Raw genomic sequence first — 27,800 nt, forward strand, 5'->3', positions numbered from 1 at the left:
AAAAATATTGGCAAAAAAAGCGACCCCTTCTTGTAGAAAAGTGCCCAGTTGAGGGTGATGGAATTAATGCCTTTAGCCAATTTTTCGATATTTGTCGTCCGAAGGGTCGAGCTTCAAAATGATACTGATCTTGTCGCCTCTGTCGAAAGTTTTAGGCAGACATACAAACATACATTTAACCAGACAGGTGAGATTTATATTATAGACTAGCCGGCAGCTCGGCGTTGCCCGGTCATAGAATATGCTTAAAAATGATATTGTAATTCATGCAGACTGCATATATATTATTATCGACTAATTTGCAAAAAAAAATTTTTTAAATAATGATATTCATTAAATTCTCTCTGTTTACAATATCACATCAGCTGATATTTGGGCTTGATGATAAATGCCCTGGAAAAGTCATTTCTGATTAATGCTTAGTTTTCAAATATGCAAATGAAGAAAATGATTTGCAGGAATTTTAAATAGTACTTCTTTTATCATAAATTGAACTCAGTAATAAGAAAAAACTGAAAATAAAATGATGAGGTACACCCGGGCTTAGTCGAATGCTCTACCACTAAACTATATCTTCAAATTATAATTAATCTGTTTTTTGTTTAAGATGAAATGATTTGCTGAGATTTTATTATTTCCCTTGGTCAGGGTAACATAAAATATTCCTCTGTAAAAATTCTTTTTTATCTATAAGAGAGAAAGACTATTTTTATGATCGGATTTTTCGATACTTATCGGATGAATTTCTGTAAAAAAAATATCTAAGAGCACTGCCAGATATATAAATTAACTTTGTGTGAAATTTGCAAAAGATAGGCTCAGCCGTTTTGGAATCTGGTGGGAGGAACTCACACACACACAAAGTGACTTTAAAGGCGGGTAGGGGCTGGGGGGGGTCACTGATATGGTAAAACCTAACCTATAATTACCAAAAGCAAATAGAAAGGCAGGGAGAGAAGGTGGAAGCGCTGCAAAAGTCTTATTTAAAAAAAAAAAAAAAAAAAAAAAAAAAAATGTCCTCGTCAACAGGAAATATCTTTATGCTTTCAAAAGTATCCATTTCAGAATGTCAACGCACTTACCCCTCCCCCCCCAACACTTCCACTTAGATCACAGACAATTCACACATGGTAAAAAATGTGTTTAAAAAGCAATTCAAACAACCATATTTCATACAAATGCAAAAAAGGGTTGTGAAGTGACTGACCAACTTGTTTTTAAATTAAAAGAATTATAATATCTGTCTCCGACTCCCGGGGTGTCAAAAACTACCACTCCGACTCCCGGGGTGTCAAAAACTACCACTCCGACTCCCGGGGTGTCAAAAACTACCACTCCGACTCCCGGGGTGTCAAAAACTACCACTCCGACTCCCGGGGTGTCAAAAACTACCACTCCGACTCCCGGGGTGTCAAAAACTACCACTCCGACTCCCGGGGTGTCAAAAACTACCACTCCGACTCCCGGGGTGTCAAAAACTACCACTCCGACTCCCGGGGTGTCCAAAACTACCACTCCGACTCCCGGGGTGTCAAAAACTAACACTCCGACTCCCGGGGTGTCCAAAACTAACACTCCGACTCCCGGGGTGTCAAAAACTAACACTCCGACTCCCGGGGTGTCAAAAACTAACACTCCGACTCCCGGGGTGTCAAAAACTAACACTCCGACTCCCGGGGTGTCAAAAACTAACACTCCGACTCCCGGGGTGTCAAAAACTAACACTCTGCCTCCTAGGAAGTCAAAAATTACTACTCTGCCTCCTAGGAAGTCAAAAATTACTACTCTGCCTCCTAGGAAGTCAAAAATTACTACTCTGCCTCCTAGGAAGTCAAAAATTACTACTCTGCCTCCTAGGAAGTCAAAAATTACTACTCTGCCTCCTAGGAAGTCAAAAATTACTACTCTGCCTCCTAGGAAGTCAAAAATTACTACTCTGCCTCCTAGGAAGTCAAAAATTACTACTCTGCCTCCTAGGAGGTCAAAAATTACTTCTCTGCCTCCTAGGAAGTCAAAAATTACTACTCTGCCTCCTAGGAAGTCAAAAATTACTACTCTGCCTCCTAGGAAGTCAAAAATTACTACTCTGCCTCCTAGGAAGTCAAAAATTACTACTCTGCCTCCTAGGAAGTCAAAAATTACTACTCTGCCTCCTAGGAAGTCAAAAATTACTACTCTGCCTCCTAGGAAGTCAAAAATTACTACTCTGCCTCCTAGGAAGTCAAAAATTACTACTCTGCCTCCTAGGAAGTCAAAAATTACTACTCTGCCTCCTAGGAAGTTAAAAATTACTACTCCGCCTCCTAGGATGTCAAAAATTACTACTCTGCCTCCTAGGAAGTCAAAAATTACTTCTCTATCTCCTAGGAAGTCAAAAATTACTACTCTGCCTCCTAGGAAGTCAAAAATTACTTCTCTGCTTCCTAGGAAGTCAAAAATTACTACTCTGCCTCCTAGGAAGTTAAAAATTACTACTCTGCCTCCTAGGAAGTCAAAAATTACTACTCTGCCTCCTAGGAAGTCAAAAATTACTTCTCTGCCTCCTAGGATGTCAAAAATTACTACTCTGCCTCCTAGGAAGTCAAAAATTACTACTCTGCCTCCTAGGAAGTCAAAAATTATTACTCTACCTCCTAGGAAGTCAAAAATTACTACTCTGCCTCCTAGGAAGTCAAAAATTACCACTCTGCCTCCTAGGATGTCAAAAGCTATCAGTATCTTGTCAGACTCTGGAATCCATACAGAATTTCTAACAGAATTCTTTATTTAATCGCTAGTGGGTAACATTCTCTCGTTTCCTCAGTCATAATTGAGTAGAAGTTCTAATTCCCAATTGTATTTAGAGTATTACCCACACTGAGGCTTGAACCTTCTACTTCCTGAAGAGTGTAACTTACAACTGAATACATATGAACTTAAAATGCATTTAAGTTTTGAGTCTATTGAACAGTTCAGGGAAATGCATAATGGGGTCTCAGATCGGTGATGGGGGACCAACACATGAAAAGCCATCAAGGTTGCCCCCCCCCCACCCCCAAAAAGTACATATTTTCTCCTGATGAACTAACATTATCAAAAAACTGAAGTATAATACCCCACAATTAAAAACAGCCTACAAGTAATTCACAAACTTTCTTAAAACTGCTCGTTTGTGGAACTCCATTCCGTTTGCTTGCTTTCCAGCTGACTACAATCTGATTGTCTTCAAGTCCAACGTGAACAAGTTCTTATTGAACCGTCCCCCTAAGTAATCCAAGTTATAAAATTCCCACTAATGTTTACCACGCTAAAATCACAATGACTAATGTATACCCATTAACCCTTATCCTCGAGTGGTCCCTGGGCCTTGATAAGTGGTGACCTCCATGTAAAAAAACAAAACAAAAAAAAACCCTATAATAAGAAGGTGACAAATATATTTCTATCCTGAATATCCGACACTAACTGATTGACAAGCGTATTGAAACTTTACAATTTCAAGCATACGACACCCAAAGGTTTAATTATGTATTACGATTGCACAAATCAACAACATAAACTTGTTATTACTTATTAGGAACAATAATTAATACATAATGAGGCCTGGGTCACACCCATTGATCCTTGGCAGCAGGGAGGGGGACAGTACAGTAATAAGTACGACCATAAAACAACTGTACTTTAAAACTTATCTCTGGTTTTATTAAAATAAAATAAAAAAAGACACTGCTATTCTAAAAGGCATTGCAGCAGAAACATGTATGCACATATGTAGCCAATAATGTTCCTATAAATAAATACATACTATAATGATGCTCTGCATGTTACTGAGCACTTTTTGATAAAAATGGAAATTTCAGTGGATTTATAGATAGGAAACTATAGCGATACAATACTATATATATATATATATATAAATGATTGTATTAAAAGTAGGGAACATTCAGTTGATTTTCATATATATATATATATATTATATATATATATTATTTACATACACACACAAGGACGGGTGTCACAGGTAAGGAAGGCATTTTTTTTGATAGCATGAATAAGTTAGCCAAATTAATCTGGAGCAGGAAACTAGATCTAATATTCGGAACATTCTTTTGTTTGTATGATTAAAGGAAGTGGTGTTTGATCAACACTACTGGAGAGCCATGATTTAATATACTGTTTTGTTTTTAAATCCCCGAAACAGTGTTTGATAGTAGACAACTGATGATCCCTGAAATAACATAACTATTGTGAATTCGAGAAAGCAAGTTGGTACAACAATTGCAGGTGATTAAATGACTTACCAACTAAATAGTTTTCTAACGAATGATTAAAAAATATAAGGTGATTAAATGACTTACCAACTAAATAGTTTTCTAACGAATGATGAAAAATATAAAGTTGATTAAATGACTTACTAACTAAATAGTTTTCTAACGAATGATGAAAAAATAAAGGATTAAATCAGTTTTTTTTTAAAGGTTAAGCAACTTCCAAGGTTATCTGGCATCATTCAGCATTGCTTATATATATATAGCATAAGCAATGCTGAATGATACCGGATAACCTTGCTAGCATAGGATAAATTGGTTGTTTGAAATTAATGTTTATCATCTATATATATAAAAGCAAAAATGTATGCATGTATGTGTGTACGTTTGGATGTCTGCTAAAAACTTTCGACAGACGCGACGAAAATTCACAAACTCGGTATCACATCGAAGCTCCATCCTTTGCTCAAAAAATATCGAAAAATTGGCCAAAAACGTCAACTTTTTCACCCCGAAATCGACAATTTCCGACAGGGGGGGGGTACATAAAAACGGTCTTCTCGTGACAATGACCGATTCTACGTATGCATTAAATGACGTCGTGACCTGATTTACTTTAAATAGTTGAAAAACCAAACAAATTTCATGTACGTCGCGTTAGCTCAGTTGGTTAAGGCCTTGGTTCATTATCTAAACGTTTTGGGTTCGAATCGTGGTGCGAGATGTTTTTTTTTTTTCGATTTTTTAAATTTAAATATTGAACCAGTGTTATTTAAGCCATTTTTCACGTAACGTTCGTTTTCTGCTTTTTTTTTTTTTTTTTACTTTGCTTATTCTTAGCAACACCCAAAAACACCCAGGTACCCACCGATTTTTTTAATTTTAATATTGAAACAGGTTTATTTAAGCCATTTTCATGTGTTCATTTTTCTGTTTTCATCGTTCGTTTGCCTTACATTAGTTTTTTTGTGTTTTTTTTTATTATTGTTTGATCGCCGCATGTCGGGGAAAACAGAAACTGGCTTCCGCAACTTGACGTTGTCGCACCTGCTAATTTCGGTTTAGAAACGTCAACTTAACACACTTATCAATTCATCTGGTCCCGTGGTCGAGATGGTTACGTCACAGTGTTTTTTTTTTCCATTTCCTTTCCACCTCCGTGTCAAACGTTCGAGGTTCAAGCCTACCTTTATACTAAAACTATTTTTTTTCTTTTACACCTCCAAACAACCGGCCAACATTTTTTTTTTTAACGGGGTTGTTTTAATCTATCTACTCCCCCCTCAACAACACACACCTCCAAACACCCGGGCAACGCCGGGTACCCCCGATAGTCTATGTATAAAAGGCAAAATGTGTGTATGTATGTCCGGCAAAGGTTTTTTTTCACCTGACTTCTCGGGGGGATTACTATTTCTTAGAACTTTTTATATACCGTCTAAATAATAATATCTACGATTTGTGAACGCGCGTCGCGTCTAGATTTATTAACATCGACTTTTATAAAAATCGCGCTATTTCGCTATTTTTGCCTGTTTGTTCAGCTTTTTAGTATAAATAAAATGAATCTAAATTCAAATGGTATGTGTTCTCGGCTTTCACGCCGGAACGTCCAGAAAGCAATCAGCTTTTGATCAATGCGGTGGAAACCTTATATCAGACAATTGCTTTCATTTTTTATGGGGAGCTGGTTTTCAACCCAACATCTTGGTGAAACAAAACCAAAACAAACCTGACTGCAGAATGGATGTTTGACCTAATTCACTATTAGTTAAGTCATCACGCTTTTTTTTCACTCTCGCCTCAAGGATTCTCCTTCCCCCAAACTATTTTTTTTTTAAATACCCAGGCGCCGTCGGACTGTATTTATTGCATCACGTTCGCTTTTTTAATTGTCCCTCCCCCCGATTATTTTTAGAAGTTTTAACATTGTTTTTTTTTTTTAATAATATTTAAACAGGATTATTACTTCGCTTTCTTTTGATTTTACCCCCTCCCCTCCCAACCACACACACCTCTAAACACCCGGGCAATGCCGGGTACCCTCGCTAGTCTAATATATAAAAGGTAAAATGTGTGTGTGTGTGTTTGTATGTCTTGCAAAAACTTTCAACATGACCAAACCGGTATCGTTTTAAACCATGATCCTTCGGACGACAAATACTGAAAAATTGGCCTAAAACATTAATCCCTTCACCCTAAACTCAGCCGTTTTGTTCAAGATGGGGGTGGTTATTGTGCCATCATATTTTGCAAGTCATCATTCCCTTTTCGATTGGCTAGCCTTAATTCCAATGTTCTCAACCTCCGGCCGGGCGATGGAGACATTGACTAAGAGGTCAGGTCTTCCCCCCCCCCTTCGCGTTACGGATTCGAGCCTGCCTGTCTACTACCACTTTTTATTTTATAAACACCTCTGCCTACTGTTGTTTTGATCCCACTCCCCCACCCTGCTACTACCGTTTTTGTTGAGATCCTTAGGTGTGATGCCTTGCAAAACTGTTGACGCAAAACTGACCCCTCCTTGCAAAAAACAGCTCAGTTGACAGTCCAAGAATTCATATTTTAAGCCAATTGTTTGATATTTGTTGTCAGAGAGATTGATCTTTCTAATGATACTAATTTTGTTAGTATTTGTTGTGTGTGTTGAAAGTTTTTGTGAGACACACATTTTTTCTTTTATATATTAGACTAAACAGTGTTGCCCGGGTGTTTGGAGGTGTGTCTGTTAAAAAAAAAAAGTTTTAGGACTGAACCCCGAAGCCTTGACACGGAGGTGGAAACAAAAGCCAACAACTTAACCATCCCAGCCATGAGTGAGAGAATTTGGTTAGCGTGTTAAGTTAAAGCTTATAAAGTGAGTCAAATAGGTTTGATTAACAGGTAGCCGCTTAATGAGGTCATCGTAGGAGCGTTATGATGACGTGGCAGTATTTTATTTACTGCGGGGCAGCTTTTTGGGGTTTGTTTACTTTGTTTCAATGCGAGGCAGTTTTTGCTTCCCAAAGATGATGGTGGGGGAAAACTATCCCCCCCCCCATTTAAAGGGGATTGTCCAAATTGAATAGCAATTGTCTGATAAAAGGAGAAACTCCACATTGATCAAAAGCTGATTGCCTTTTGGACATTCCGAAGTGAAAGCCGAGAACATGCAACGTTTCAATTAGTTTCACTTTATTCATATAGACTAGCGGGTGTACTCAGCGTTGCCCGGTTGTGTGGAGATGTGTGTGTGTGTGTGGGGGGGGGTAGATCAAAACAACCCTGTTTAAAAAAAACATTGGCTGGGTGTTTGGAGGTGTAAAAGAAAGAAAAAAAACATTTTAGTAGAAAGGTAGACTTGAACCCGAAGCCTTTATGAGAAGGTGGAAACTAAAGAGGAAAAAACCGTGACACTTAACCATCTCAGCCACGAGGGGAGAGGAAGCGAAAAGTGTCCTTATTTAACGTTTATAAAGTAAAATTGACAGGTGCGAGAAAGTTAAGTCACGTGATGTTTGACCTTATTAAGCCAGTTTGTTTCCGCCGTCTCAGCATTCGCTTTTTTTATACTGAAAAGCGTAACGAAGACGCAGCGATCGAAAAAAATCTAAAAAATAGCGTAAAAGTCAGGCAAATTAAAGATAGGTGCAACCCCCCGGTCATAGCTGGTAGATATTATTATCTAGGGGGTATATAAAAAGTTTTAAGGAGTATCCCGGCCGAGAAGCCCGGCGAAAAAACCTTTGGCGGATATACAGAAAAAATGCGCACACATACACACACATTTCGCTTTTATATATATAGATTTCCTTATCCTCTATTTACTGTTTCTATTTCCTCTCCTTCTCTCCCCACTTTTTCTTCTACCTTCCCTATTTTTTTCCTTTTATTATTATTTAATGATCAATTATTTCATAGTGGCCTATATATATATTTTTTTTAATATTACCAACCTATATGCTACCCTTCCAATTTACCCTTCGTATGCTGCACCTACTTTTAATTACTAGTTTATCCTATTCCTTCATTCTCATTTTATTTCTAAACTAGCGGGGGTACCCGGCGTTGCCCGAGTGTTTGTTTCCGGGACGGGGGGGGGGAGTTTTAAAAAATGTTATGGTAGGTAAGTAGGAAGGATCAAACCCGGAGTCATGAGTAAAAGTAGGAAAATAAAGTGTGAAAAAAAAAACAAAAAAAACAAACATCTGCAACGTTAACAGTTCGGCCACCAAGAAAAGTCCATTCCAGTTGTTTAGGAGAAAAAAAAAAACAAAAAAAAAACGACTACGGTAGGTCGGCGCGAACGTGAAAATATAATGTGAATTGTCCAGCACGCTAACCACTACGCCACAGAGCACTGCAGCTTAGTTTAGTGATTTTAAATAACTTCACATGAAAGAACTATGAAGCCAAACCGGTGTTCTCTTCTCAACTGTTCCTTGTGAACGATCCCCAAACAGTGTTAAGTGGTGGCAGGGGGAGGAGGAATTTATAAGAGAGAAAATATTTTACCATTTCCATTGATCTTAACCGATTTTGGCCGTGACTTCTCAGCAGAAAAAGTATAGAAATCTAAGATTATCGAGGAATTTGAGAAATAATAAGCCTATAACACACCTCAGATATTGTTCTGCCGTTTGTGCATATTATATTTGCATGAAATATCTTGATTTTTAATCCTATTAAGGTCAAAATCAGACGGGAAAAAATGAGTTCATTTTATTTATATAGAGATGTTATTTTTCTATATTTGCATAATTCTGAACCTTCTCCTCTTCTGATGAGAGCATTTAGCTTCGAAATGCCATGGCCTAAAGAGACCATGTTCGTAAATTTAACCTTAACTTTTCTTATTGTTCTGATGATATAATAAAGTTATATAACTTTTATTCCTCATCTTTCATTTAATATCATATATATATATATATAAGACTTGAAGTGACATAAAATCAGAAAGTAGGATGTCCAGCCAGCACCCCTAAAGAAGAGACACTCTTACTTAGCAAAAATTGCCTGAGCATGCCTCTCGGCTTTCCCCAGTAGGAGCGCCTCAGGCATCAGACATTAAACTTCCCCCCCCCCACCCAAAAGTCGGGTGGCAAGGCCTGGGAGGGTGGACTTTGTATGGAGTATTGCATTCTGACACGCGATATAAGCGAAACTATCAAAACAATTTCCGAATCTATGAGGTTTTATACGTATATGTGGTGTTAAATCTGCTAGTTAGCCAATCAGATTTTTCGTTATTTCGACTTGCATTTTCATTAGCTAATGATCACACGTTTATAAGGGGAACGTTCACTTGACCTGTATGTCACCCCTTTGTTTATCTTTCAGAGGGAATGGGCCATCTTTCTTTGCGTATCAAAGCTGACCTAATTTTAACCTGAGTGTTTTGATATATGTCTGCTATTATATATTTATATTAGTTTAGTTTTTCATTTATTTGATATTATTATCATTATTATTATTATATGTACATACTTATTATAACTTAGTATTGTTATCGTTATCATTATTAGTATATATCTAAAGCTTTTGACAGGTTTTCTCAGATCATACAGTATTACTGGACGAGTACTTCACATAATTAAATCCTTCTTACATAAGAGAAGAATCCAGGTTGTCCTCAACGGTCGTACATCAATATGATATAAATGAAGGTGTACCTCAGGAGTATACGAGGGGTGTGCAATAAGTAATTCCATGACCCACTTCCCATAGGAGTAGAATGAAACTTGGCACAGTTATTAGTCTTTCTCTACACAGGAACCCACCAGAGTTATGCATTTCTCCCATCGTTTGATGCAGCTCTGGAGACCGTTTTTTGTAGAAAACTCCAGGTTGGTCCTCCAACCATGACGTGACTTCAGATATCGAGGCTGCGTCATCTGGGAAACGCTTTCCTTTCAAAAGCAACTTCATAGCTGGGAAGAGGTGAAAGTCAGAGGGTGCAAGATCAGGAGAGTAGGGAGGATGGAGGTAGATTTCATAACCACGCGCCCGTGCTTCTGATCTGGCGACATGCGAGTTGTGGACCGGAGCATTATTCTGGAGGAGGAGGGTACCTTTGCTAATCTTGCCCCGCCTCTTGATTTTGATAGTTTCCTTTAATTTCCTCAAAAGTGAAGCATAATAGGCTCCTGTAATTGTGGTACCCTTTGCCAGGAAATCTGTCATCACTACTCCGTCCTGGTCCTAGAAGACTGTGAGCATGACCTTGCTTCCACTGCATTGACTGGGCTTTGGTCTCTGGATCACAGTGATGGACCCAGGTTTCATCCTGTGTAATCAGTCTTTTGAAAAACTGACTCATCTTCTTGGCACATCTCCAAATTCATCCTCGAGCACTCGATATGTTCTCGTTTCTGGAATGTGGGAGCAACCTGGGAATCCATCTGGCAGACACCTTATGCATATGTAAATGGTCATGAATGATAGTTTCCACAGACCTTGTACTAATCTTGACATCTTGGGTTATTTGGCAAACAGTAATGTGCCGATCTTCCAAAATGGCAGCCTCAACTTGACGGACAGATGCCTCATCAATGGCAGAAGAGGGGGGGGGGTTGACCAGGTCTGGGAGCTGTTTCCACAGACTTCCAGCCATGTTTGAATTCACGATGCCAGCGTTTTACAAGGTCATATGATGGGGCATTATCACCCTAAGTTTTTTTCATTTCATCAAAAGTCTCCTGTGGTGTGCGTCCTATCAAATACAAAAACCGGATCACTGCTCGACATTCAACAGGCTCCATTTCACACCTGACTCAGTTCAAACACTTGTAAAACAGTAACCACAATTAGTTCAGAGCTGTAATTTGCCACATAACCCATAGAAATATAAATCATTGCACATGCAAAATTTCAGCTAGATCAGACAACTGGAAGTGGGTCAGGGGCATTACTTATTGCACGCCCCCTCGTATCCTTGGGCCTTTATTATTCCTAACATTCATAAATGACCTCGCGGATAAAATCGTCTCTGAGAAGGGTATATTTATTGATAACACCATGCTCTATAACAGGCATGAGGGGAAAACGAATGAACACATACCTGAGGAAATGGCAGAAACACTAGAGGAAGACGTGCAATCTGTAGTGGAATGGAGACAAAAATGGATGGTCACATTCAATGCTGCCAAGACTAAGGTTGTTTCCTTTAATAATTACAAGAAACCATCTCAACCGCCAATAGCTAAAGATACATTTAATGGTGGATGCTCCAACGAACTACAAGCCTTTGTACCTCCTCGACGGAAATACCCCTGACAAACCCAACAATCAATAAAATCCCACTCCTACACAGAAGAGATCCCTAGATGTAAGAAAACCTTCTACTCTAATAGTTTCTTCCCCAGAATTATTGGACTCAAACTCCTTTCTGGGTTTCTGTTTTTTCAACTGTACTGACATGCAAAATTATAAGTGTATAATGTGAACAGACATCTTGCTGCTCAATTCCATACATAGTATCCCCACAACTTATGTCTCCGATAGTAGCCCCCTACTTCAAAGTGACACTGTGCCTTGTTTGGGGGTGAAAATTGAATAAAAAAAAAAAAAAATCATTTGAGCTCATCAGTTGAACACATCCGAACTCTGGATTCGAAACCAGAGTCTCATGCATGCGAGGTGAGCATTCTGCCACTTGAACGCGCCACACACAAGAAAGTCTGGGTTGGTATTACTATACACATAGCTTCGAAAACGTCAGAAAACAAATATATTACATGGATGTCCACTGTTTCTCAAGATTGAATGACAACATTGATTTTCTTATTATATATATATACATTTTGAATGTTTTTTTAAATTTTTTATGTAGTGTTATCCAAAAGTAAAATATATTTTGTACATACATTTGCTATTTCGCTTTCGAAGTTTAGGATTATGAATTTCTCATTCAAGCATAATCTACATGGCTCGTCTAAATTCCTACATGCATTGGCTTGTACTATTTTCCACTCTACTACTCGTGAATGTCTACTTTCTTTGAGCTCCCAGTAATGATTCACTAGTGTTTTTTTTTGTTTTTTTTTTTATATATAGTAGGGTTTTTTAATTAGTTAAAAATAGGCAAAAGTTGGAGCTAAAGGTTTTGGAATTTAAAAAGTTGGAGTAATTTTTTTCCTAAGAGTCAAATTCAGACATGCTTCTATCTTCGTAATCCTGCAAAAATATCGGATGTACTCAACAGCTGAAATATGAAAAATGGAAGCAAACAAGATGCAAAAAACAATGTAGGTAATGTAAATAAACAGTAAAATTCACCTGAAGACGGATAGAGAACAGTCGAAACATTGTCAAAATGGTAACAACAAAGATAGGACACAAAAAAACAGTTTGAAACTTGGAAACAATATGAAAGGTATTTTTTGGAGAAATAGAGGTTGCCATTATAGAGTATCTTTATTCAGCTACTTTAATTAGAGGAAAATTAAAGAGTTCTACTGAAAGTGAGGTAATAAGGTAGGAGTCAAGCAGATGGGATGGAGAGGATGAGGAGGGTGAACAAAATAAAGACCATGTAAACACAAAGATTGCAGAGGCGGAGGTTTTATGAATACGAGTTGAATGGGTCGTGGAAGGAGTACGAGTCGAACAAGTTGTGGAAGGAGTATGAGTCGAACGGGTCGTGGAAGGAGTACAAGTCGAACGGGTCGTGGAAGGAGTACGAGTCGAATGGGTTGTGGAAAGAGTACGCGTCGAACGGGTCGTGGAAAGAGTATGAGTCGAACGGGTCGTGGAAAGAGTATGAGTCGAATGGGTTGTGGAAAGAGTACGTGTCGAACGGGTTGTGGAAAGAGTACGAGTCGAACGGGTCGTGGAAAGAGTATAAGTCGAACAGGTCTTGAGTTAAAGTTGAAAGTCTTGAAGGAGTCTAAGTAAGATTTAAAAAAAGAGTCAGATATTTTAATTTTCGGCAGTTTAAGTATTTGAAGACTTTAAAATTCAGAGTAGGACTTATTGGAATTCGGATGAGTTAGATTTTAAAGACCCCAAACATAAATGATTATGAAAGCAATGAATTCGGGTCTACACCAGTTTCTTCGAGTTGATCTGCACACAAATGTAAGCGAATGAATTGTTTAGTTTCATTTATCACAAGTTTGATTTTTAATTATTTAGAACACTGGAAGCATAAACAACCCGAAAAATAGAATTTGCTTATTAAAAAAGATTTATAAATAAACTAGCAAGGGTGCCTGGCATTGCCCAGTCGTAAAATACTCTTAAATATGATATTTTAATTCACACAACGTTTGTATTTAATATTGTACCCAACAGTCATGATTTTAAAAGGGGGGGGGATACGATTTGAATGCCATCAGCAAGAATCGAAACCAAAACCTAAGTTTCATGATTGAAATTATGTCTACAAGTTAAGCAAAGACTGAAGTTTAATTGTACTCAATATGGTGGAACTGTGGAAAGGAGTGTTAATAAAAGAAAATTTTTTTTTTAATTTAAAAAAAAAAAACCTCAGATTTCTCATTTGTTTAGCGTGTGTCCACTGGAAGAAAAAGGTACAGACGAGAATTTGTTGCTTTCACGGTCAATTATTTTGGGGTTTTTAAAACCTAATTGATCCTGGAATTCTAGGAACCAGCATTGGAATTCAGGGGTTTCTACTAGTCAGAATCGAATCCAATTCTGCAACTTGAAATAACATTGAGTCTACTGCAAGCAAAAATAATCGATACAAGCAGACCAAACAAGAGAGACATGCAGTCATGTATGACAACAATAAAAGAAAATCATGCAAAAAACAGTCAGATCATTAGTTGCATTACTACAGTAGGAAAAAAAGCAGAAAAGCAACACTGACAATAATCATAACCAGAACGTTAGTTCCTTCTTTACAACCACTCCCCCATGAATAAAAAAATGTGTTAATTCTATTTTCTTTTTTTCAATTGGTTAATTCTTGGAATAGGACAGCTTAAATAATGCAAACAGTATTTGCAACCAATAATGCTGCAAAGACCTCTTTGTAGAGTTAGAGATGGAGGGGTTAAACCATATAAGCTTTCTTTAGTCATTCTTATAGTTTGTTTGTTTTTTTTTGTTTTTGTTTTTTTCATACAGCCAATGAGAATCTGTTATTTTGTCAAAATTGGAACTATATTCAAATTTTCACCTTTAGGGAATTTGCGTTTGTCCAACTCTTTTTAAGAAGAATCATTTAAGGATTCCACTTTCATACTCTTATAACCATAACTACAGTGAGGATCTGTTATTTTTGTCAAAATTGGAAATATTTTTAAAATTTTACCAGCTATGGCCAAATAGCTCCACTGCCTTGTACATGCCTTGAGAAAGGCATAACATAAGGGAGTAAAAACCCCAACAAAAAATCCGGTTTGGAATCTCAATAGGCGATGGTGAACACTACAATACCTTTCTGACAACTCCTGCAACTACACTGGCCATATTGGCTTGCCTTTCTGTCAAACTTTGTCTGTAAAACCGAGTAACTGGGATACCTAGATCTCATCATCCACCCAGACCTGCATCCGAAGAACACATTCTCATCCATTCAGTCACTGTGACCGAACTTACAAAATCACCTGTTATGCACATCCTACAAGACTTTTGCAGCAAGCACTCACCTAGCTACAACCACCATCAACAACTTCCTCCACTCTCTATGTGTGCCTAAATCTAAACACAAATTCCATGAACAAAGTTTCTTTCTGAAAATTGTCCACCTATGGAACTCTATACTGCGAGCATGCTTTCCTGCTGACTACAACAATTATCTTCATGTCCAACGGTTGAGCTACCCTCTTATATAATCAAATTCCACCCAACTTCCACCTCTACCGATCACTATGCTGTTATCTCATCGACCACCTTACATTGATAAACCCTTAGCCTTAAATGGTTTTTAAGCCTTGATAAGTCGTGAATTCCCTATACTGTCCAGAACTAATCTTCCTCTAAGTTCATCAGATCTAAACCTGTCTTTAAAACTCACAATTCACATCCATTGTATCAGTCTCATTATTTCTCCATACCAGGTGCTGTATGTGTTATCCACTTATTTTTGCTTTGTTTCCAGTCGTCCTGGACTTCTTGCTACTAGAATTAGGCCATGCTGGATCAAGGGTGGTGTAGTTGGTCATTACACAACCTTTGCTTCGCAATTACACACGCAAGCACTCATACAAGGGGTATACATTGTATCTCAAGAGAGAACGGAGGCCATCATCATCATTTAAAAAGGATGAGGGGGGGGCATAATTTGAAAAGTGTGATTCTAAATAAGTACCGAAAACATTAACAGTAAATACTATTTTTTCTGTTGTCCCTTATCATGAAAAAGAGGTAAAACGATTACTCCCCCCCAGAGTACTTTCCTTTGAAAGCATTTAAAATTATCAAGAAATCCTCATGTAGTGAAAGTTTTTGGAAGCTATTAATACCCAATCCACCAGAATGCATTTCGATTTCTTTCATAACCAAGTTAACAGTTGGAAGCTTTTTTTTTTTTTTTTTTTTTACATCTAATCAGTAAATAGAGATTAAAACATTACCTTAACGGTTAATTAATTAGAATGTGATTAAAAAAAAAGCTATGATTGGAAGGTTTTTTTTTTTTTTTTTTTTTTTACATCTAATCAATAAATAGAGCTTAAAACATTACTTTAACGGTTAATTAATTATAGTGGGATTAAAAAAAAGCTATGATTGCTTACACTCTTTTCTTCTCCGCTTCCTTTCATCCTCACTCCCCAAAGCAAGGACATTTTTGACAAAAGTATTCTCAGCCAATGGAAATCTTTCCCAGTTTCAGAAAGTCACACCTATATGTGAAAGTAATAAGCCACTGGAAACTCCTATAAAGCAAGGGGACAAGCAGCCAAAAGCAGGCATACTCCACCAGCTGACCTAATGACAAGAATCCAAGAAGGTCTACTCAACACCCCACCATGGCCTTTGGCTGGGATAGCAAGGTGAAAAAACTCATGCATCCAGCCACGCACATCTATACACGCACCAAATGAATAAAGGTAAATAAACCCACACACACACACACAGATTACTATGCTACCAAATACTCAAATATGCACATATTCACACAAGGAACATTTTGTCTTATAACTAATATTCACGCAATTTTCTTTACCTAAACACATGTTGTACGATGAACATTTCCATAACTGAAAAGTAATTATTTCTTATATTTCTCTCTTTCGCATCTATAAAACTGTTTATGTTTTAGGTAACTGTTGCTATCTGGTGATCCTATCATTTCAACATTTTATTTTATTTCCATTTTACTATGCATGCAGGTTCCATATATATATATATATCTCCTATTTTCTTTCTTTGCCAAAACATAACCTTTATACTCCCATTCATATTTAATGTTGACGTGGTTCTTGGCTAGACCCAAAAACGTTCCAAGATTACCACTACCAAGGCCAGGGACCACACCACAGATATAGTGGGGAGAAGTAAACCCAAGATCCGCTCTCTACTCTTTACAAACCACCCTACACCCTTTTGGGGTCATGAATTGGCAAGAGGTAAAGAATCAATGACTCGCATACCAGCTTCAACTCACACACATAGATACAATCATTAACAAGAACAGAGGTACATAAACACACATACAGAATGCCACACTACCAAATACTTAAATACGCACATATTCACACAATGAACATTTTGTTTTGTAATTACTATTCATGTAACTTCTTTACCTAAACACACGTTGTATTATGAATATAATGTGGCTGAAACTACTGTCAATAATTTTCCCCACTCTTTATCTGTGCCTAAATCCAAACGTAGTTTCCATGAGCAAAGCTTCTTTCTTAGAACTGCACACCAGTGGAACTCTCTGCCGCTGGCCTGTTTCCCACCTGACTACAACTTGGATGTCTTCAAGTCCAACATAAATAAACTCCTGACAAACCGCCCCCTTAAGTAAGACACTATCAAAACCCCCAATACTAATGATTACTACGATACTTATCTCATTGATTACTGTACACGCAATAACCTTTATCCCTGAGTGGCCTTCGGGCCTTGATAAGTGGTGACCCCCATGTAAAAAAAAAAAAAAAATATATATATTTTTACTAGCCAGGGTGCCTGGCGTTGCCTGGGTGTTTGGAGGTGTGTATTGAGCAAAAAAAAAAAAAGTGATAGTAGGCAGGCAGGCTTGTACCCGTACTGTGAAGAAGGAAAAGAATGTGAAAAGAAACAAAAGTGATGTCTTTGCCATTGGGTCCATCGCCAAATCACAAGTGGTAAAGGTTTAAATTAAGGCTAGTCAATCGAAAAGAGGGGATGACTTTCGAAAATATTAGCGAAAAAAGCGACCCCTCCTTGTGGAAAAGTTCTAAGTTGAGAGTGAAGGAATTAACGTTTTTAGCCAATTTTTCGATATTTGTCGTTCGAATGGCTGAGCTTCAAAACGATACTGATCTCGTGAAAATCTGTTGTTTTCGTCAAAAGTTTTAAACATACATACATACATACATTTAAACAGACAGGTAAGATTTATATAATAGATTTCTGATATAAACATTTTTTCTTATAAATTTTCGTATTTCTCCATTTTTCATTTATAAAACTCTTTATCTTTTACGTAACAATTGCTGCCTGGTGACCCCTCCATTATTTTAAGGTTTCATTTTATTTTCGTTTTATCATGCATGTTCCATATAAATACCCTCCATTTTCTTCCTTCATAACTTTTATACTCCAAATGTTTGTGTAGTTCATGGCAATACAAAAAGATACCCCAAGATGGCCACTACCAAAACCAGGGACCACGCCACACTTCTACTCAGTTAAATTTGGCGGAATGAGAGCAAGTTACCCCCCCCCCCCGTTAAATAAAAGTTCCTGTTAGAATTTTAGTACAGATTCCCGAGTTTGACAAAGATTTATAATAGAAAACTTTTTTTCCATTAATAACCAAATGATACTTTTTTTTTAATAAATTTTAAAAAGTTATTTAATCAGAATCATTTGATTTTTTTTTTACATGGTGGATTGCAAAGAAAGAAACAATGGTCATGGTTAGTCATCGTACTGCAGCAGGAAAAACAAGAGAAGCAATGAAAGTTGTAGCAGCAGCAGTAGTAGTTGTAGTAGTAGTGAGTAGCCGTTACCTGGGTAAGTGTGTGTCCATGCCTGAAGGTAGAGGTGGTTTGGGAGGAGGGGAATCTTCAGGATCATCTAAAAGGCTCTCGGAAGAATGGGAGAGGGGCCCATCACGGAGCTGTCGGCTGGTAAAATCCAAGATCTCCTGCTCCCTAGGAGTCAATGGGATATCAGGTAGAGATGACCGCTTAGGGCTATAACAAGGAAACAGAGACTCTTTGAGGAAAACGGTAAAGAAGGAACGGCGGCGCTGGAAAAGCTGCAAGGTGGTGGGAACGGGGTGGGTGGGCAGAAGTTCTTTGTTTGAAAACATTAATCTTAATTCAGGAAAATATGTCAACCTCAGAGTTATTAACAGATGGAGGAGGTTTTAGCAGTGTTTAATTTCTTTTTTTAACAGGGTTTAAACGAGTTAGGATGTTGTAAAAAGAAAAAATGTGGCAGAAGGCGGCGCAGGGGTGGTGACTGACCAAAAGAAAAAATAATAAAATAAAAGAAAAGAAAAATATAACATATACATCTTTCAACATACATAAAATAACATTAAACAACATCAAGGCTTTTACAAAATCATATACATGATTTTGATTTGAGATAGAGACAGCATCATTTTTATTTTTATGAAATTAAAAAACAAATTGGATAAAATATTGCAGATCGTCAATTATACATTTTATTGAAATATATATGTATATATATATATATGTGTGTGTGTGTGTGTTTATTTAGGCAGCATTTTTTTATCTCTGGCATAAAATAGAAATTTTTTTGTCTATTAATTCTATTTTGACCAATTTATAAAGTTTTTTTTTTAATTTTTAATTTTAACGAATAGAAAAAAAAGGATAAATAATTAACTAATGAAGAGAAAAAAAAAATTATAAATTGTTCAAAACCTGTTAGATTAATTTATCCTTGATGATGAATCCAGGCGGATTCGAAAGTACTTGAACTTATGATAAATATGGTGATTACATCAGCCAGTTCCCGCCAGAAGTGAAGACTTATTCAAAAGTTGGAAAGAATTGAAAATAGAATTAATAGACAAAAAACGTCTATTTTATTTAATAACAATAATATATATATATATATATATATATATATATATATGTGTGTGTGTGTGTGTGTGCATGTGTATTTATGCACCATTTTTCATTTAAGCAAACATTGTTAAAAATAACAAATTTCTTAGTTACATTTTTTTTTTCTTCTTAAGATATTTTACTCTTTTAAAACAAAAAAAAATTATAAGTTCCATGTGTATCATAAACGTTTTCGATTCTTTGTAGAATCTTCATCAGGTGAAGAAAGCAAATGAAGAACAAAAAAAAGCTAAAAGAGAGAATTTTCAAGATGTAGGTTTGAAACAGGCACATAAAATCAGATCGTGGGAGAACGTTTTCACGCTGTCCCAGGAGAGATGTTAACAATTTAAATTCCGTGATGCCAGAATTAGTGTGACCAGAAACAATTCTAAAATATAAAATGTAATATAATTTTAACTGTGATGTTAATTCTGACATTAGGGAATTCTCTCCCTGGTCGGAGGTTACAATGGCCGAAACGTTGTGAGAATAGATGAGAACAGAAAAATTGAAGTTTGGAAATTACTTTTCGATCCAATTCAAGAAAATGACACATTACGAAAGATATGTACTTGTACATTATTACACTTGCACAAAGTTTAGTAGAAATCCACCTGCTAGGTTTTGTTTTGCATGTCAATTTGTATATTCTCTGATCAAACGTGAATAAAAATCAAAAAGACACCACTACCACCTCGCGGTTTTCAACAAAAGCACCACGATACAACACACAAACCCGAACAATCGTAGCCTTTTTTTTTTATGATCGGACAACATGCCAATCGCCACGCAAGACAGAACACCAAAATAACGGACAATGCGTGCTTTTCTTTGAGGGTGGTGTGGACCAGGAAGAAAGGTGCAGAGTGAACTGAAAGTGAATCCTCGTTATTAAAATGTGCGATAACACAAACAACAAAGATTGGGATAGCAGTAAAAACACCAACAGAAATATTAGCCCACCTATAATTATTTAAAAAAAAAACAAAAATAATTTTTTTTTTTTTTTTTTTTTTTTTACACAGTGATCACCACTTATCAAGGCCCGGAAGCCACTCAGGGATAAGGGTTATTGCAAGTACATTACGTTAGTGAGGAGATTTGCTGAAGTGTTTACTTAATGGGGCGGTTCATTAGGAATTTGTTAACATTGGACTTGAAGACATCCAAGTTGTAGTCCGGAGGGAAGCAGGCAGATGGAACAGAGTTCCACAGGCGTGCAGTTCTAAGAAAGAAGCTTTGTTCATGGAATCCACGTTTTGATTTAGGCACAGATAAAGAGTGGGGGAAATTTTTCACAGTGGATTCAGCTAGACGGGTGTTTTTCGTGTAAGATTGGCGAGGGGGGACCAGAGATTGGAGTTCAGACGAGCATCTGCCATGGAAATAACGATAAAACAAGGACAGGCTCGCAAAGTCTCTTCTTTGGGAGAGAGGTTGAAGGGTAGAGAAAAGGGCATCCCCCACTAAGCCACAAAGTCTATTTTGTACTCTGTCAAGGCAGGATAGGCTGTTTTTAGCAGCTCCTGCCCAGATATGGCAACAGTATTCCATCCTTGGACGTACTTGGCTTTTATATAGATAGAGAATTGCATCAGTAGTGAGATATCTTCTGGAGCGGTAGAAGGATCCCACCATCTTTCCAGCAAGCTTGGCAACAGACTTGATGTACGTGTTCCATTTCAGATCAGGATTAACTACTAAAAAATATGCAACCAGGAGAGGAGCATATATCTATATGTCTATAAAAGTGAAATTGTGTGTCTGTGTGTATACATTTCCCTACCCAAATTACTCTGTCAATTTTCAGTCTACAGACTCGAGATTTCACATAAGGCATATTGAGATTCGGGAAAATCTTTTAATCCGTTTTCGGCCCAAAATTTGGCTGTCAAGGGGTCAAAGCTCAACGATTTGACCTTTGAAAACTCTACTAAACTCCTCCACCAATTTTGGATTTAAACACTTGAAATTTTAGATGTAGATTACTTTTTAACTTGATTTGAGTCCAAAAAATAAATGTTACGGGTGTGAAAATTGGGGTCAAAGATAAAAAAAAATTGGACCTTTGCGGTCTCTACCAAATTACTCAACCAATTTTTGGTCTAAACATTTGAAATTTTACATAAAGTGTATTCAGATATAGGGCAAGCTTTTTAATCGATTTTTGGCTGAAAATTTGGCTGCCAAGGGGTCAAAGTTCAAAAGATTTGACCTTTGCGGTCTCTAGCAAACTATTCAGCCAATTTTTGGGTCTAAACATTTTAAATTTTACATAAAGGGTATTCAGAAATGCAGCAAGCTTTTCAATCAATTTTTGGGTGAAAATTGGGCTGTTAAGAGGTCAAAGTTGAAAGAGTTGACCTTTGCAGACTCTACCAAACTCCTCCACCAATTTTGGGTCTAAACACTTGAAATTTTAGATGTAGGTTACCTGGACATGAGTCAAACTTTTGAATATATATATATATATATATATATATATATATATATATATATAGAGAGAGAGAGAGAGAGAGAGATAGATAGATATATGCACATAAGTATAAGTTATGAACAGTACATTATGAACTAACATAGATTATCTCCTTCCCTCTAAAGAAGATGGTGAACTGTTTCGAGTCAAACAGATAGATTCCAGAATTGGACAAGATGCACCTGAAGATGGTGTGAGGTTACATTGACCAAAACGTTGTGTGAATAATACTCAAGATGAAAACAATAGTTCGCTTAATCCAAATATTATCCCTCATCTCAAAAATTAAAAAACATGAGACATCAGTGTTGCCAATATAACTCAGACATGATTGAGTTTAGCAAAGGGGAAAAAACAATAACACTAAGGTTTGGTGCATTTTAGGTTAGGAAGCTAGTACCTTCAGACAGCCTGATCTAGTAGCACAAGTTTGACTTTATATGGATCACGAGAGCATCGATTTATACTCTCTATATATTTATATATTTATAATATAATTCTATATATATAAAAGGCAAAATGTGTGTGACCATTTCGTGTATGTCTCGCAAAGGCTTTTCTCGCACACGGTCCCGGGGAGGGGGGGGGTTACGATCGCTTACAACTGTTTATATAGGCCGTAGATAATAATATCTACAATTTGAGAACGCATGTAGCATCTAGATTTATTTACGTCGACTTTTACAAAATTATTGCTATTTTGGTTTCTGCATGTTGATTGGGCTTTTTAGTATAAATAAAGTGAAACTAAACTCAAATGGACGTGTTTTTCGAGAAAAACGTCCAGAAGCAATCAGCTTTGATCAATCTTGTATATCAGACAATTGCTATTCAATCTGGACAATTGGGAGCTGGTTTACCCCGCCCCAACATCTGTTGGGGAAAAAAACAGTCAAATTTGGGTAAACAAACCCAAACGCTGCCTCGGCGCAAAAAGTTAACTGCGTGACTTCTACTTGACCTTCTTAATTAGCAAAAAATAAAAAAATTTTTTTTTTGAAATACCAAGTAAACTAAAAATATTTTTGCCGAATAATACCCATCTATTTTTTTTTTGAGAAAGGCAAACCATCCAGAAGATTGACGCCAACCTTCCTGAAAGCCGAGATCTCATATATAAATAAGGACTTTGTTCAAACCTTCTAAGCTTTCCCATCACTCTAAGAACATCTTTTCAATCTTTATCATTTTTCTATCTTTCTCTTTCTCCTTCTCTCTATCTTCCTCTCTATCTGTCTTCCTTTCAGTTCATATTTTCTTTTACATGGTTTGGATTTCTCTGTACTTTTTGGATTACTCAGACTACTGTTCTCATCTTAAATATAATTTTAATGTTTCGGTCGATGTAACCTTCAACCTTCTTCAGGTGTATCGAGTCAAACCCCTGAATCTTTCTGTTGAACTCAGGGAATCTGCACAGAATTTCTAACAGAAGCCTTTATTTAATCCAAAGGGGCAGCAAACTCTTGTTCCGTCAGCCATGACTGGGTAGAAGTCCTAAGTAATTTGCAATTGTATTTTGAGTGCCGTTCAAAAATTGGATCTTCACCCTCCAAAACAGAGTAACCTTTATAACTAAGTTTTGCCGAGTACTTTATCAACTATGTCATATACATGAAGATTCCAGAGTTCAACAAGATAGATCTGAAGAAGGAGGTAAGTGGGTGGGGTGGGGTGGGGTTGCATCAACCGAAACGTTTTGAAAATTAAACTCAAGATGAGAACAGTAGTCCAATGGATCCGAATAATATGAAATAATCAATCCTCATCTCAAAAATGCAGAAACATGAAACTATGTTTTTTCTGTGATATACATTAGATCATCGAAGTTAAGCAACGTTGAGCCTGGTCAGTACTAAATGAGTGACGATTTGGCAATACCAAATGCTGCATATTGGAGGATGGCAACACCTTCATACCAAAACAGCAAAAAAACGATCTGGCCGCACTTGTGCCCTCAACAAACAAAACCCCTTCATTGTAGAGGTTCCTACTTTAATAAAACCTTCTCTTAAAATTGCTTGCCTTTGGAATCTCCCTCTTGCTCCCTTGATTGTACTAACATGCCAAAATTTAAATGTGAACAAACATCTTGATGCAGAACTCCTCAACCAGGTTGCCCCTATATACTTGTCCATTAAGTCACAGTAGCCTCTATGTCTTGTTTGGGGTAAATTAAAGAAAAAAAGTTAAATGTAAAAAAAATTAACAAAGTGACAGCAAGCCTACTAGTATTATATGTTGCTATTTATAGTTTTAATTGTTTTAATGAAAAAAAATCAAAGAAATTCAATAAAAAAAAATAAAAATAATAATGACGCATAGTGAAAAAGAAGTCTTAATGGGGTTACTTTTAATGCATCTAAAACCAAGCTTTACATCATCAATATTCTGATCCCCATTTGGCATCAATTGAAATGGAGGCTCCATGCTTTGACAAGCTTCTGGGTTTGACCTTTACTCCTGATGTAAAATGGAATGCGTACATCAAATCTGTTGCCAAGGTTGCTGGAAAAACGATGGCATCCTTCTATCTCACTGCTGATACAATACTCTACCTATATAAGAGCCAGGTATGTCCAAGGATGGAGTATTGCTGTCACATCTGGGCAGGAGCTGCTAGGAAGACCTCATCTTGCTTTGACAGAGTTCAGAATAGACTTCGTAGCCTAGTTAGTGGGGGATGCCCTTTTCTCTTCCCTGCAACCTCTTTCTCACAGAAGAGACATTGCGAGCATGTCTCTGTTTTATTGTTATTTTCATGGCAAGTGCTCGTCTGAGCTCCAATCTATGCCACACCACGCCAAACATTCACGATAAACATTCGTTTGGTTGTAAACACTATCAACACTTTCCCCCACTCTTTATCTGTGCCTAAACCTAAACGTAGATTCCATGAACAAAGCTTCTTTCTTAGAACTGCAAACCTGTGGACTCTTCCGTTTACCCGCTTTCCAGCTGACTACAATATGGCTGTCTTCAAGTCCAATGTAAACAAGTCCTTGATGAGCTGTTTCCCTTAAGTAATCCAATTTTACCAAATTTACACTTCTAACGATTACTATGATATTGTCCTTTTGACCACTGTACACTCTTTGACCCTTATCCTCGAGTGGTCTCTGGGCCTTGATAAGTGATGATTCCCTTGTAAAAAAAAAGCTCCCTTAATTTCCAAACATTTAATTCGGGCTCTTAATATTATAGCATTAAATTTGTTCAAGCTCCTGTTATGCGACATATTCGCATGTAGACAAGATCAGATTCTGATACAATTACCGATTCCGATTCTTTATAGACTTATGCAAACTTGAAGTATTCACCCATCACTGCATACATCCCATCTTTGTGCCCGCTGGAAACAGTTTGTTCCCAACACAGGGCTCTACGGACAAATTTATCTTTAGTTGACCTTTGACAACTAAACATTTTCGTTCACTAGCCAAATAGAAAAATTACTAGCCAGACCCACATGATTTTTAGAATATGACATCTTCGTTCTGTAACGGGTATGTACATCATAAAGATTTTTGTTTTTTTGTTTTTTTTAATAAGTGTAATGCTAAATATACAAATTCTATGTTGATACTTGACGGTATAAACGTTATTATTTCTTCAAGTATTTTTTTAACAGCCTTCGTTAACAAAAAAAATAGTATATTGTTCTATTAAACTTTTATTGTTTAAATAATTTAATTTTGTTCGTTTTATAAAAAAAAAGTAGTGAGCTTTGGAAGATTGTCAGTGAAAGAAATACAATCGCCAAAAGATAAGCGTTTCATTATTTCTAGTCGCCACTTTGAAAAATCACTCGCAAATGCGACTGTTTCACTCGCAATGTAGAGCCCTGCAGCCGTACAATTTGCACTCGCTGCAGGATCCACTCTTTCCAAAAATCCCTATTTACCAGATGCTTTTGCTGGTTTGGCTACTTCCTTTCGATGACGCCCAGGCAACTTCATCTGTGAAATCATCGATCCAGGATGCTGAACTGATTCAGAGCCTCCACCTTTATGGGGTTCGTCATTGGAACTGCGAATGGCTTGCACTATTGATGGAAGCAGTCTTGAAACGCTGTGCCTAGTCGATCAGCGGTTGGGACATGGTTAACTTGTTGGAAAGAGCCAGTTCAACCGACTCAGGACGAATACCACAACCATGACAACCAAAGTGTAGCACCTGTTAACTTAATTCTGATATTCCAGAGAGTTACCATACAAATGATGGATGGAGCTCCTCAGCCATGGTGAACACAATCCATATAAAAGATGAAAAACCAAACTGTTAGTCCTGTAACCTCCGATCTCTGTCCCATCACCGCAACAGCGCATCCTTATGCCTGTTTTACAAATACTTTAATGGAATGTGCTCCAATGAACTTGTACGACTGGTATCCCTTTCATGTAAATACCTCCCAACTAATCTAATAAGCAACAAAATCTCACCCCTTCACGGTAGAGGTCCCCCCCCAATACCAGAGAGCCTTCTACTCTAATAGCTTATTCTCTCAAGCTGATAGCTTTTGAGAATTTCCTCCCTGTTTCCTGCCTCTCCGACTGTACTAACATGCAGAATTGAAGTGTGATGTAAACAGAGATCTTGCTGCTCAACTCCCTACTTGGAGTGTCTCTATAGGCATAATTCCTAATTCACGGTAGCCCTTTATGTCTTCATGCTTGTTTGGGTCGAATATGAGTAAAAAAAAAATTTCCGAAAACCAAACGTTTGTCAATAGACCATGTGAAAATGCGAAATTACCAGACCTTTCTGATGTTGAGACTGTCCCAAAAAGCTAGGTATAGGGAAGAAAGCCTGCAAATATCGAAACAGTATCAAATTCGGATCATTCCGACTATTATACTCATTATGAATGTTATTCTCACATTTCGGCTGATGTAACTGTACCCCATTCACTCCTCCAGTGAATGACGTCACCAAATTTGGCCGTTCTGGGAAGTCACTCTAGCGTAAATAGTTGGTGTTGAAGGGTTCTGTCTTATGAATTACTACTCCCACATCTCCTCTGGCATCAATCACCAAAGGCTGTATCACTGGGGAGCACATGTCATTCAAGCCAAACGAACAAAGGATTACCCATAGATATTATTTAATTGGAATTCATTATTGAGGTGAGTAGTATTTATTACTTTTTTTATTGCGGACTGGTGGTAACCGCGATAGGATAGGAACTCCGAATCTCCTAACTGCATTCTCAGCAATTACTGCTATCCATAGTTGTTGTCATCTCACCACATTTTAGCCAAGTAAGCCCGTGGCGCAGTGGATAGAGACATTGAGTCTCTACGGTTCCAGGTGAGAATTGTCTGAAGATAGTGGTTTCAATCCTACCCAAAGCCGGCCAGAGGCTTACTTGACCAAAATGTGTTGAGACGACAACTATGGATAGCAGTAATTGCTGAGAATGTAGTTAGGAGATTCAGAGTTCCTATTCCGTTGCGGTTACCACCTGATAAAGGTCAGTGGAATGGTTGTGAAAAGATGACGATAATAGTCTGCAATAAATAAATTAAAGCATTACACTTTGACCACTGAAATTTTGGATAACGTAAAAAAAAAAAAAAAAAAAAAGATTATACACCAATTCTTCAGAAGTATCATACTAGGCTCTTATTATTCATGTTTGGATGGCACCCCTGACAATTTTCAAGTTTTAGTCATCAACCCTAAGTCTATGGGTCGGTCTCTCAGTGTTATGGCATACAGTAGGAAGAAAACACTAGGCCGTCAATCATGCTTCTCAGCAATGCCATGAAGTGGCCTGTAGTTATAGAACGCCGTGTCAAAATGTCGAATTACCAAACCCTTACTGATGTTGGGACTGTCCCAAAGAGGTAGATACAGGGAAGAAAGCCTGCAAATGTT

At 37.3% G+C, this 27,800-nt stretch overlaps 1 protein-coding gene across 1 annotated transcript in view; it reads right to left on the minus strand.

Annotated features, from left to right (window-relative positions):
• The window catches only part of LOC145268827 (rap guanine nucleotide exchange factor 1-like), a 307,722-nt gene that overhangs the window by 96,119 nt on the left and 183,803 nt on the right, over positions 1-27,800 (minus strand). Inside the window, exon 6 of the mRNA XM_080124477.1 lies at positions 18,368-18,553. Within this exon, the coding sequence (XP_079980603.1) occupies positions 18,368-18,553 (186 nt within the window). The remainder of the gene's footprint in view (positions 1-18,367; positions 18,554-27,800) is intronic.

This window comes from Euprymna scolopes, chromosome 44 (genome assembly GCF_053919585.1).
Source record: "Euprymna scolopes isolate OS-2025 chromosome 44, ASM5391958v1, whole genome shotgun sequence".
Taxonomy (NCBI): domain Eukaryota; kingdom Metazoa; phylum Mollusca; class Cephalopoda; order Sepiida; family Sepiolidae; genus Euprymna; species Euprymna scolopes.